Source organism: Bombus pascuorum, chromosome 1, assembly GCF_905332965.1.
Source record: "Bombus pascuorum chromosome 1, iyBomPasc1.1, whole genome shotgun sequence".
In the NCBI taxonomy this organism is placed as follows: Eukaryota; Metazoa; Arthropoda; class Insecta; order Hymenoptera; family Apidae; genus Bombus; species Bombus pascuorum.
The window spans coordinates 9385343-9398335 of NC_083488.1; the positions used below are offsets into that span (position 1 = coordinate 9385343).

Sequence of the window (12993 nt, forward strand, 5' to 3'; positions counted from 1 at the left end):
AATATGTTGAACATAATGAAATTTTTGGGTACGATACTATTTTCTCTCAAAAGGTTACCTAAAATCTTCATATCGCGGCTGTAATTTTCTTCAATACACTGAAAATATTTGACGTTTTGAACCATTTTTTTAAATCTTCCGATTCTCTATATTTTTATTGAATAAAATCGTTCTTTATAGATATGAATCGCCATGGTATACTTTTCCAGCGAAAATTAGAGCGTTATATATATTAGCGTTAAGAAGTTGTCTATCTCCTCCTCTGTTAACAGCCGGTGGTTTAATAGTATTAAATTTACGATCTTTCGCAGAGGTAGTATAACAATCTGCATCCAAATTGATTTTGAACACTTTACTCACTTCAAACGCACAACTTTCTTTGAGCGGAATTTTCGTTTCCAGATCATCAAAGCAGCCGTTTCTTATTACACAGTAATGAAAACAAAGTGATACTGTTCATAATGTGAAAATTATAATAATTAATAATGGTATTTAATAATATGGAGTATAATAAACATAATGTGGAATAGAACAAGTTACATAATTCGTGTGAGATTCATATCAATATATTATGTGTTATCATCATGTCAATACGCATGTTAGTTAATCAAAATATTTCTTACATGTAATTGTAGAAAACGTATATCATGACGAAACATAATCCATTATACATTACAATAATAAAATATACATAATTCTAGTTATTCATGAGTTCATTATCGAATTTATTTATTACATTACGAATTTTTAACGTGAAATGTAATTACGATTATTAACTTTATAAAAATAATCAGACACTCAAAATCTTTATCTTATTCTTATTTCTTTATTTTCTTAACTTCGCTGTTCTGTTGCGAATCTACTACATCATAACAGTTTGCTTTTCACATTATATGTAAAACCCTACGTCGACAATGTATACTTCTGCAAATATCACTCGGTTCCAACATCTGTCATATTCATAATGTAAGAAAGTAGTACCTATGCGGAATAAGGACAATTGGTTCCTCCTGTAAGTGCAATGATTAAATATTCATGTGCATGCAGCATATACGTTACATTAGTGACATATGATTAACAGTAATTTTGAAATTGATGCACTTTATCGTAAATACAATTTTAATGTGTACTTCACGGTTCCATTAACAGAACTAGATCCAGAAGTAGTAATGACGTACACTTCCGTACGGAATTGTCAAACGTTCAGTTTGTTGAGATTAGGCTTCTTACCATGAATAGAGCTACATTCGAGAAGCGATTCTTAAGGATAACGAAAATATTCGGGAAACTGAGTGGGATTTGGCCAGATCAAAATAAAGTTAAGTTTAGTTTGTGGGCTATGGTGCATATTACTATGGCATCATTTGTCTTCGTACAGGTACGAGTCTACCAATTTATCTACTTGTCAATGTAAATAATTCTCGTAGTCATTAGATAATTCAAGGAAACATGATTAACTTTTAAATATCGCTACTAAAATTTCACACCTTGCGAATTTCGTTTTAATATCAATATCCCATTTAGAAAAGAATTTTGCTTGTGGATTTCAATGATAAGAACAGACGTAAAATTTCTAAATAATTATGGATAGACTATTATCTTCAATTCCAGGTAGCGAGAATTGTACATATAGGCACTTTGAAAGTCGTGATAGAGCAGTCGTCTATAATAGGCACAGGAATTGTCATGGTCGTAAAACATGGCAACTATATTCTGAACGCAAAGAAGGTAAGGAAATATTTGCTAATCATTACAAGGTACTTTTAATTTTCATGGTAACCTTTTAAATATTCTAGCTTAAATCGCTTTTGAATGACATGTCCGAGGATTGGGCAATCGATCGATTGAAAGAAGAAGTTGCCATTATGACGACATACGCATATAGAGGAACCACTCTTGCGATGTTTTACCTTGGTAAATCAATATCTAGAAAAGCCAGTTGCAATTCTGGTTGATAATTTCATTAGTACACAACATAAACTGATCTAGTTAACACTTACGTAGATAATCAAAATACAACAATTAATTTTAAATTACTCAATAAATGCATAACTAAATTTGAAACGTCAATATCGAAAACTGTTGCATTCGTGACGTAAAAGTACACAATGAATGGAAATCTGATGCGGTTCTGTGATATTTTTTACTAGAAAATAAAAGAATTAGAAATGGGGACCAGTTGTCCACCTTAGGGTTCATTATTTAACATTTTGTAATATAATTAATAGACTGCAAATGTTTGTGCATTTATGGGAAACTTGGAGGTATGAAAATGGACGAAATACACATAATATGCAAAAAACAATAAATATCCAAGATATATAGTATTCGTTATACAATGTCGTGAGTGAGAAAAATCATTACTTAGGTTCCATCTTTTTGCATGTATGTGCAATAATATGTATTTGCATAAATATCCGTTATGTAATAATTAAGATAACAACCATTTACTTTTAGTAAACGCGTGCATATGCGCATTCCTTTTCCTACAACTGCCGTGGACAGTGCGTCTAATGCACATGCTGGGATCACACAATACATCGCTGCCAATGGTGTACGCTATACCAGCTTATTATTTTGTCGAGGATGATCGCAAATATTATTACTACATTCAAATGTATCTGGGCCTCTCTATATATATCGTGGTCATTGTGTTCGTCGGTTGCGATACTTGTTACATGGTCCTTGTGCAGCATGCATGCGGATTGTTGACTGTGGCTGGGTAAGCAAATCGAAAATTTCTTCCATTCTTCATATGTTATTGAATAAATTGCAATATTTCTAGGTATCGCTTCAAAAATGCCATCAGTGACCTTTCCTTCAGTGTGAGGAATCCCGAGAAGGAGGAAAAGGAGATAAATAGAAGACTACGTTTTTCTATACAGGGACACCAACGGGCAATAATGTCAGTATTAACCAGCGATTATAAACAATTGTTGAATGCTTAAGTGAAAAAGATATGGTACAAGAATTCATATTTTAGTTTCAATGATATTTTTACGAGTGATCATGACAAAGGATTGAATTATTTTTGGTTACTGGTAACCATTATCGATGTCAAAAGTTGCTATTGGTTACTTTTTCAATCTTCAATTACTTTCAACTATTGTCAACATTGAAATAGATAAATATTTTTTAAGTTCAGTGTCAGATAAATCTTTTAAATATTTAGCGATCGTGGTGTTCAACGTAAACAGAAATTATTATTCTCATAGTTTTTAAACTGATTCCTATTTTTGAGTTTGTTGTTATGTTCTCACTTTTAATTATGTTTTTACGCTTCTCTTTCGGGGTTTCTGTTGCGGCCGAGAAACGTTTTCTTAATTTTACTTCGCTACCAGGTTTCTGACAAAAATCGAGAGTGCACATGTTATATACCTTCTTCTGTGTATGGGTATAATAGTCTTGTGTCTTAGTATCACGATGGTACAGGTAAGCTTCTTCTAATCGTCCTTGTGTCGTTGACCATGATTCATCAGTGAACTATTGATTGTTTGAAATTAGATCACTACGATGGAAATATGTCTGGATTTCTATAAGTTTGTCAGCTTTCTGATTCTTCAGTTCTTGCATCTGTTCTGTCTAACGATGCAGGGACAGTTCATCATAAATTCGTCCGATATGATTTACAATGCAATGTGGGTATAATACATGTGTATTATGAACATTTTATTTTCTTATGTAGTCTTATCAACCACTCGCTTGGGCTATTAATAATGTGGAAGAACGAAGAATTATGATTCTATATTCCTGTATAGTATAAAGCGTTTTAGGTAATTTGGTAGTACCTTTATCTATTTATGCTCTTTTAAATTTTTCTGTATAGCATGTTTTGGAATTAAGTTAAATACAAAGTAATTATGTTTGCCATAAGCTTGTGTAAACCAAAAATTTCTAATCTATTTTCACCTCATTGGAGTGGTTGTTTGTACGACTTAAATGTATGAGATTTATAGACTATAATGTAATTCGTAGATACGAGGCATCATGGTACAATGCAAATCCAAAGACGCAAGCGTTGTACGTATTAGCATTGCGGCGAAGTTTAACTCCACGCTATTTAACTGCCGGTGGTTTAATAGAATTGAACATGCGAAGCTTCTCAGAAGTAATGTATCAATAATGTTATCTTCGATTATTACAATACATTTGCTGGACAATATTGATCTATTTCAGGTGATAAAACTATGCGTTTCCTATTACACAGTGTTGAGATCAACATAAAAAACGGACCGATATACACTGAATTATAGTAACTTTTGAAACTAGTTTTTGTGAAATTGGATTTTAACCCTCAAGTGCTATCATGGATGCACTTTCACTATGTGAATTTTGTTTCATTATTGACCTTTTAATATTATTATTACAACGTGATTTATGACCACTGCAAATAGTAATTTTTATATTTTTCATGTAATAGTAGATTATAACAGGACTTGAAGTTAGTTGTATTTATTTGACATTATTAACATCTAAAATAAGGAAAACATTTTCATCGACGCGAAGACCTTATTTTCGAATTTTCAATTCGAATCGTAATGTTCAATTTTACACACGGAAAAATGATTATAAAATTGCTATTCCGGAACAAACGAGACATATTATAAGTTTCGTATATCTTTCCTACATTTTTTGGTTCACGAGACCCAAAAAATTTTCAGTATGAGATGTTGCTCAATGTTATGTGGAAAGATTAATCAATCAATAGACTGAAAGATGAATTTGACGTTATGGTAGAGTACGCCAAAAAAGCTGCTTCATTTTGTCGGATATATCTTGCTGAGATAAATAATAAGAAAACTACGTTGTTTCATTCTACAATTTATTTCACATATCGCTGCAATCAATTTACAGGAATGGACGTTTTCTGTGCTACAGGTTACATATAACTATCACTAACGCCATTTATTTTGGACATTTTACCGAAGAACGAAATGCCAGATTTGATATACATTTATCTAGCTTATTGTTATATCGAAGACAGAAAGTATCGTGTGTTTATACGTTTTCGTATGACGTATACGATTATTTCAACTTTTTTTGTGATTGTCGGCTGATTGATTGAAGATTGAAAAATTATTATACTAGTAGTTCCGTGGTGCTGTCGTGGAGGAGAACTAGTGATGGCTGTGTCTAAAGCATGGAACAAGCAGATTCGTTGATGTCAATTTTAGTTAGGAAAGTGAGGGCAACGGTCATTGTTGCTAACTGAATAAGAAAAAGGCTGGTGGGTAAGGATGGATGCTGGCCCAATCGAAGGTCGCTCGTCGCTGGCATTATACATGGGAAAAATCCGCTTTCCCGTGTTTTCTCGGAATGGACAGCTCAAAGGAATGCTTCAACTTAAAATATACTTACGTGGATTTAAGGACCTTGATTATAGAAAATGTTAAAATTTATGATGAGTCTTTAAGATTACTGAGAGTCCGCAATAAGGGGCTTAAACATCTGGCCGTCTTGCCCGAGGGATAGAATCTGGTTTAACAACTCACTGATCTAACTAAAGAAATAAAATAGACAAACTCGAAGATGGTATCCAGCTGGGGGTAGCCATTCACATAATATTCAGCAATAAAGCTAGAAAAATTTACCGAATATTCAGCTGGACAAATTGTAAAGTGCAAATTAAATAAAGAAAAAAGAAATCTTGTTAAAGGTGAGCTTTTCTACGTGCAACCACGCACTGTTCCATGATAATCATAATCATCGTGGAAACGGTTGATATTTGAAGAATAATTCTAAAGAGATCCATTATAATAATATTAAAATATATCATATAAATAACGTGTGTTCATCTGTAAATTACTAATGCATATTGTTTTAGGCACATGGATATACATTAGAGGGTGTTTAAACAATCGAAATTGAAGAAATTAATCGTTTCAATGCAAGATCGTCCGCTGAAGGATTTACCGAAGGCAAGTACATAAATCCCTCGTTTTAAGCACGTTCTAATCGTTTCCTTTATTTCATCGTCACGTAGAGAAACGTAATTCTCTTAGAACACCATTCTAAAATGCCATTCTTATTATCGTGCAACGCAATATTGTCTACATTTGTTCATAACAGTTAATTCGTTAACTGCTTTCTAACATAGCAAAATGTTTTTGCTTCGTATGACTTGCGCGTATCGACTTCTTTTACATTCGGATATAAATCCATGTGGATGTCGAAAGGCGAAACTATAGTGCACACAACGATGGTTAGTTAGTTTCTCAATGACATTGTTGGATTCAGAAACGGAAAAAGAGGCCGGGTATCGGCGCAGGTGTCACGTATATGAATTTCAATTCCACGTTAATCGAACGTTGCTGGATTCGTTGAAAATTATGCCGCGATCTCGCGCATATACGCGCACGAGCTATTCATGACTCGAGGCACGAGGCTTCTCGCGAAAGTAAAGAATCTAGAGTAATTGGCCACGTCGGGACAAGGAGAGCGAGTTTTTCTTTCTTTCAGCGGATATCTATCGCCCGTGGACGTCGTTAATCCCCCCGCTTACGGAACAATAACGGTTCTATGAGTAATTGTGGAACGATAGCGTTGAGTCCCTTCTGCTTAAAATTATCTTACTTTAGCCTCCCTGCGTTCAGAGCAATTGGTATAATTGAACAATGTAATTAGCAGGCCCACGAAATGCTTGTAGATACCTTTCGTGACTTTTTTTCTTTTTTATCATTTAATTTGTACTTTACAATTTATCCAGCTGAACAATCGATAAATTTTTCTAGCTTAATTGCTAAATAACATGTGGATGGCTACCTCCAGAGAGACACCATCTTCGAGTGCCTTCCACGATGGACACGATGGTCTTCCTATGTGTGTTGAATCATCTTGAAACTTTATAGAAGTTACACGATACTTATATTAAGTTACAAATGCGTATATACTCCGTCGAGATCACAAAAGTATTTAAACACTCAATGTTCTATTATATCGATAAAACCCAGTATTCAGTGGGCTGAATCCCCATTTCTCAAATTTATTATCATCTACTACGCATCATATTTTCCTAATACAAGTTTCCAGTCTTGGGACAAAGATTCCCATTGATTCTGGAGAAATTTGCTTGGAAAAATCCTTCGGAAATATGTCGTATCAGGAGAAGTATTTGACAGAGGAATTTCGCACGCCATCTTCTTACGCCTCATATTCTCCTAACATAATCGCCTATTTTAATTCTTCTTTCTACGTCAACAGCTAGTTTTCACCTGCCCGTAAGCTGATTCAGCGCCAGGCTATTTCTACGAAACAATCAATCCCGCGGTATTCCGACTGCCAATTGAATCTCTCTCCCATCGCATGATTGCCCATCATCGAACAATCACGTCGAAAAATCGAGGACCGATTCATCCATGCGATCAGCTTCGATATTTGAAATTTCGAAAGAACGAGGAGGAAGAAAATAGAAAGATAGATTTCGTGGCTGGTGTGGGATAAAATCCAGCAGGATGGTTTCGCGACGTACGTCGATTCGAACGTAGGAGAAGCGCTTAAAGGTAAAAGTCGTGACTCGTGATCGACAAACTCGTTGGAGGAACGATCGGTCTTAACGACTCGTCTCATCGGGAATTTTCAAGGATCACGGTGTTAATAAATTGCTGCAGGATAGGTGGCAACGAGCGTGGTAAACGAACCTGGTGGTTTCGTTAAATCCGACGGGAAACGCGACGAGAATCGTCGATTGAAAATTGTGCAATTTCGATTCGTTCCGATCGGTGAATGTCCATAGGCGACTTGACGAGCATTCCACGTCCTGTAATCTTGCTTCAGGGACGTTCATTGGAAAATAGGATTGCGTTGGAAAATGGAATTGTGTAGGTAAACGCTCGCTGAAAATTCGCAATCGTTATTCCGCGGAAGATGTTCCTTTTAAGTAATTTTTCCTTTGAAAATAATCGTAACTGACTCCACATTGTTTCTTCGTTGGATGTAATATACAAAACATTGTAGTATAAGGTTTTCACATACACTGGCTCACGAAAGTATTTGATCTGGTCATAGAAAACTTCTATGTCTATATTGTGAATATATATACATTATAATGCTATAATTTAAAATTATTATGAAATAACTATTATGTGTTCTGGAGGATCTTTTCACCAATTTTATTCGCTATCACAACGATTAATACTTTTAGTAAATATTATATATAAAATTGAAATGTAATAGGATAATATAGAAGACTAAATTGATCAGAAGTCAGAATCCTAGAAAATTCTTCGGCTCTAAAAGGAATGTACTTTACGCAGGAAATATCTCGCTGACGTAACCGCAGTTCATCAAATCTAATGACCCGACTCCTCAACCGCAAAGCTAAATGAAACTCGTTTCGCATTGGTTGCTGGGGAAACCTAAACCGACGATACGATTCAGCTATCCGAAAGGTGTGTATCTTGAACTTGCTACGAAGAATTGTGAATTTTATAAATTATCAGTGAAATTTAAATACTTGAACAATCTGCTCAATGCAAAATCAATGAAAGTGTGTTTGCTGGAAGATTACGGTGTAGTAAACGTAATAAACAAGATGGATAGCAAATAAGAAACAGCACCGAACGATAACCGGGTCGTAATAGCGTCTGATATTTTCTATTTCACGGATTTAGAGGTTTCACGATTTACGACCACCGTTATTCTCTTGCAACGATACCCACTGCATCGTTCCTCCTGGAAGTTGCAGTCGTTACGTCGAATAGTTACGCAATTTCGCTATTTCTCTTTTGTCAGTACGCTTTATCACGTTTCAATGTTATCGTTTTCGTGTATTCCTTTCAGGATAATTAGCACCTAATATTCTGGAACTCGAAGATGGTATCCCGCTGGGGGTAGCCATCTACATGTTATTTAGCAATGAAGCTAGAAAAATTTACCGAACGTCCAGCTGGACGTAAAGTACTTGTAAAGTACAATTTAAATAATAATACAAAAATATATTCTGGTGTTTATTCTTGTTATCTCCGAAATGATGTCTGATTGATATCTGAACGAAAAATATCGTTCACTTACATTATATTAGGGTTGGAACCTTCGAAACCTCAAAATCTAAAAATCCTTTGATTTTCATTTTGATTGATGAACTGAAAAAGTTTCGGAAATTCGAAACTTTGTGCTATTTTTGTGATTCGAAATTCTCAATGTGTAGGTAAATAACAATATGTACACAGAACTTTAGATGATGTGATATCGTGACGGTATAAAGTTATTTTTATTCAACTAATAGTAATCTCTAACTATATTATAAAAACAAAAATAATTTTTTTTCTATACGTACGAAGTTTTAATAAATTTACGATTATAAATACGATTCATTGATGTTCTATAAAGTGATTACACGAAATTCGATATCTTTTGCATCTGTCGTCAACAAAAAAGGGGCATCCTACTCATTCGATGTGATAGATTATACATAGAATCAGATGGGGTGGGTCATTGGGGTGTACGATGTGACAAATTGAGGACGATGCGACGTGTCTTCCAATCGATAAGTACCGGTGACAAACAGGGTAGCTGCGTCATCTTGATAAGATTACTGATAGATAGAAATATTACAAAAACACAGTAGTTCATAAAAATATTTGAACACCTGGTATAGAAAAATTTTATGTATATGTATATTGTATCATATCTATGTTATATAACAAATTTGTAAATTTCTTTCGAACTTTAACGAGGTACGACTATCACAATTACATCGACAAAATTTTAAATGAATCTAAAAATGTACTTTGAGTTACAAAATGCGTCGATCAATAGAATGAATAAATTTTTCTATTGTACACAGCAACTTAATCAACAAATTACAAAAGAGAATGTGCGATTAGTTATAAACTAGGCAGTTTCATCGTTAGTTTCTACATTAAATTAATCCATTTACTTGGGAACACCAGTTAATCCTTCACTCGAATTGCCAATCTCTTGGATATAATCGTTTTATTTAGATTGCTTCATTTCTATCAAAAATAAATTGCGTTATATTCATGCGTACAAGAACTGAATCCAATTTGACATTCATTGAAATTGATTTCCCTTTATTAACTTTCAGATGCGAAACTGTGTAAGTCTTCAGCTAAAAGACGATTCACTCAACAGATAAAATAAATACTTATAAAAATCTACATTACGAAACCATCGTTTATACTCAATCGCGGACAATTCTTTTCATCAAGATCCAATCTTTGCTATACAGCAACTACCAGTAGAATAGTAAAATATAAGGCATCTCGTGCACCTACTACCCGCATCTACGTGGAAGAAACACTACCACTGAAATCCCATGGTTGCATCGAGGCGCATCCGGTTCCATGAAGCGAAATTACGCGAATCTGTATGACCATAATTTACGCGCAGCAAAACGCGGATCTATCTTTGTCCTGAATATCGGAACCTATCGCGATCGAGCCGCGCGTTCTGGAAATATACAATTTGCCGTTGGTTTTCACTCCGCTTTCTCGCGCCGTGAAAAAATTCGAATGACGAACGATCGAACGAAAAGTGTCCTCCACGACGACGATGGCTTCCGTGTGTACTTAGCTGTTGCTCCCTGATCCGCTCAATTTCACGGACAAACGAACATGGAAGACGACAACGACGGTGTGTTCGTTCAATAAAGGAAAAGCGTGGCAGTTCGTTTCGAGCCATATACGGTTTAGCCTAATTTCTGCCTCGTTTCGCGAGCCACCTCGTGGAATTTCTCGTCGATCTTGCGACAGACCGGTCGCTTATATGCGCATTTATCTTCTGGCGATTCTGCGAGTTCCATGAAATTGTGTCTCACGTGAACCAATGGTTCGTTAGGGGCGGACTTTGGTTTATGAGCGTCTTTGATTACTTAATACACACGAAGTTACGGTCAGAAGAAAAGTAAAAATGGCAGTTTAAATTGCACGGGAAAAACGCAGTTCTTCTACAAGACTGAATTCTTATCGACAAGAAAAATGAATGTACACATTGTATGTCCTATAATGGAAGAGTATTTAGAGCAGGAAAGATTTAACACAAATTTTACTTGTACTCATGTACACAAGTATCGATGAACTTTCTTCTATACATCCACCATCGTGTCAGCGACACGTGTTCCAGAAAATAAATCTTATTTTCATAAATTTATTTGCCTATTAGAAGGAAACAGAAGATAGATTATTACGGGGAAGTAATAATAAGAATAGAAAATTTGCAAATCCATTTGAACGGTTAAAACCCAATACGTTGTCAACCAATTCCATGCAAAGACTCTTTTCGTTTGATTGTAGGATGAAAAACGTCTTCTGGTATTCTCCTGAATATCAAAAAATGGTATGGTAAAAAATGGTATGATAAATATGGTAAAAATAACGTTAATCAACGCGATAACCTTTAAGAACCTATAAAAACTGCGAATTTTAAGTATCTTGAAGTTAATTTTTTTTCGTCCATCAAATATAATGCAACCAAAATTCCACAATTTTCCTTCTAACTCGGATCGTTTTCTTCTTCTGCTTTTTCTGTGTCTTTTCTTTGAAGACCGTAACTCATTGAAATTGAGCCTCGAGATCAGGAGGTCTCTTTTTAGAATTTCTCCTCGTGTACGACGATCTTTTGCCTCGTACTCTCTCTTCTTCGAGCCGCCCCATCGACGAAAGAAAAAAGGGAGGAAAAACGTGGCCAGAGGCTGGGCAAATAGGAAAGGCACGTCGACAGTTCCGCGGAACTGTAGAGGATTTCGAGGTCCTGGAACTTTCTCATATTGATCCTGGCGAGTCTGTGAATGGCTCGACGTCTGCGTCTAAGATGTCTCTGCGTAGGAGGAAGTGGTCTCCTCCCTTTGGAATGATGCATTGCGACAGCGTTAGGCGCTTCTTCGAACAAACTAGATCGCCGTTGATATCGGGGCCCGTGTCTCAGATAGAGATCTTCGGTTAAATCTTCGAAAGCCAATACGCGAGCAGAAACGCTTCGCTGAGATTGGTTCCTCGACTCTCGCGAGCACGCGTGAATTTCATTTAGCCGACTGCTGACTCAATTTAAAGCTTTGATCTTCAACCGGTGTGCTATGAAACTTCTCCAAACATGCAATATGTGGCTATTTAAATTTTCATATAACATCATTCATAACAACATTCATATAACATCTCGTTTATATTCCCTTGTAGATTATACTTTTATAATTTGTCGAGAAAATTAGAAACGTCCTCTGTATATCGTCATATTCCTTGTACGAATCAAAGTTAAGAAACGTATACGTTCTCTTCGTTTCATACTGTTGATGAGAAGAGTTTCTCTTGAGACATCAACCTCGGTTTAAGATGGAGAAAGATCCGAACGAAATATGCTCGAATATTCGCGTTACGATTTGTTTCCAATGTGCGTTGATCTTTTTGATCGGAGAATGATAATGATACGCAAATGGAAAGCGTAGGGCGGCGAGTTTGGAAAAGGATTCTCGTCGGAGATATGGACATCGTAATACGCGGTGACGTGACAGCCTCTTGAGAATTGAAACATTCTATTAAAATGTATGATTCGTTTACATTTATTTCGTATGACATTACACTTTTAATCTTTGTGCTTCATACGGAAACGTTCAACCAGAAAATGGAACGAAATATCGTCGACGGTTTGTTAAAAGACCAACATAAATAAAGTAACACTTCATACAACATTTTCTTCTTATCTCTTCTTGTCGATATTATACCTCTGTAGCTTGCCCGAAAAAGCTAGAAACATCCTACATGTCACAAAGATAAAGAATCGATGAATCCGTGAAGCAAAATCGATGATCTACACCGCAAGAACATTTCAAACATTTCTTCTCTTCGTCTCTTAATAGCTTGTCTCCTTTCAGACGAAGGTTTGAGTTTATGTAACGTGTTCGATTCGTGGTGAAGTCACGAGGGCGGTAAAGGGTGATAAAGAGACGACCGTTCGTTAAGCAATGTTCGAGGGCAAGTGCGCAACCATATTTACGCGGCCATATTTATTTGGTTCGTAAAAGTTTCTTTACGAGGCAAGGCG

At 35.6% G+C, this 12993-nt stretch overlaps 1 protein-coding gene across 1 annotated transcript; it reads left to right on the top strand.

The window, feature by feature from the left end:
• The first annotated feature begins 1003 nt into the window (after window positions 1-1003).
• LOC132916799 (odorant receptor 13a-like) lies at window positions 1004-4421 on the top strand. Its single transcript, XM_060977136.1, has 9 exons — window positions 1004-1378; window positions 1612-1728; window positions 1797-1914; window positions 2458-2722; window positions 2786-2905; window positions 3342-3432; window positions 3505-3638; window positions 3976-4108; window positions 4177-4421. Exons 1-9 carry the CDS (start codon window positions 1232-1234, stop codon window positions 4222-4224), a joined length of 1173 nt encoding a protein of 390 aa, XP_060833119.1. The 5' UTR covers window positions 1004-1231; the 3' UTR covers window positions 4225-4421.
• Window positions 4422-12993: the final 8572 nt, after the last annotated feature.

Excerpts from the sequence above, each read along its gene's own strand:
- LOC132916799 (XM_060977136.1), top strand. The coding sequence starts at position 1,232 with ATGAATAGAGCTACATTCGAGAAGCGATTCTTAAGGATAACGAAAATA. Across the intron at positions 1,379-1,611 it reads CATCATTTGTCTTCGTACAG|GTAGCGAGAATTGTACATAT; the intron begins GTACGAGTCTAC and ends CTTCAATTCCAG. Across the intron at positions 2,723-2,785 it reads GGATTGTTGACTGTGGCTGG|GTATCGCTTCAAAAATGCCA; the intron begins GTAAGCAAATCG and ends CAATATTTCTAG.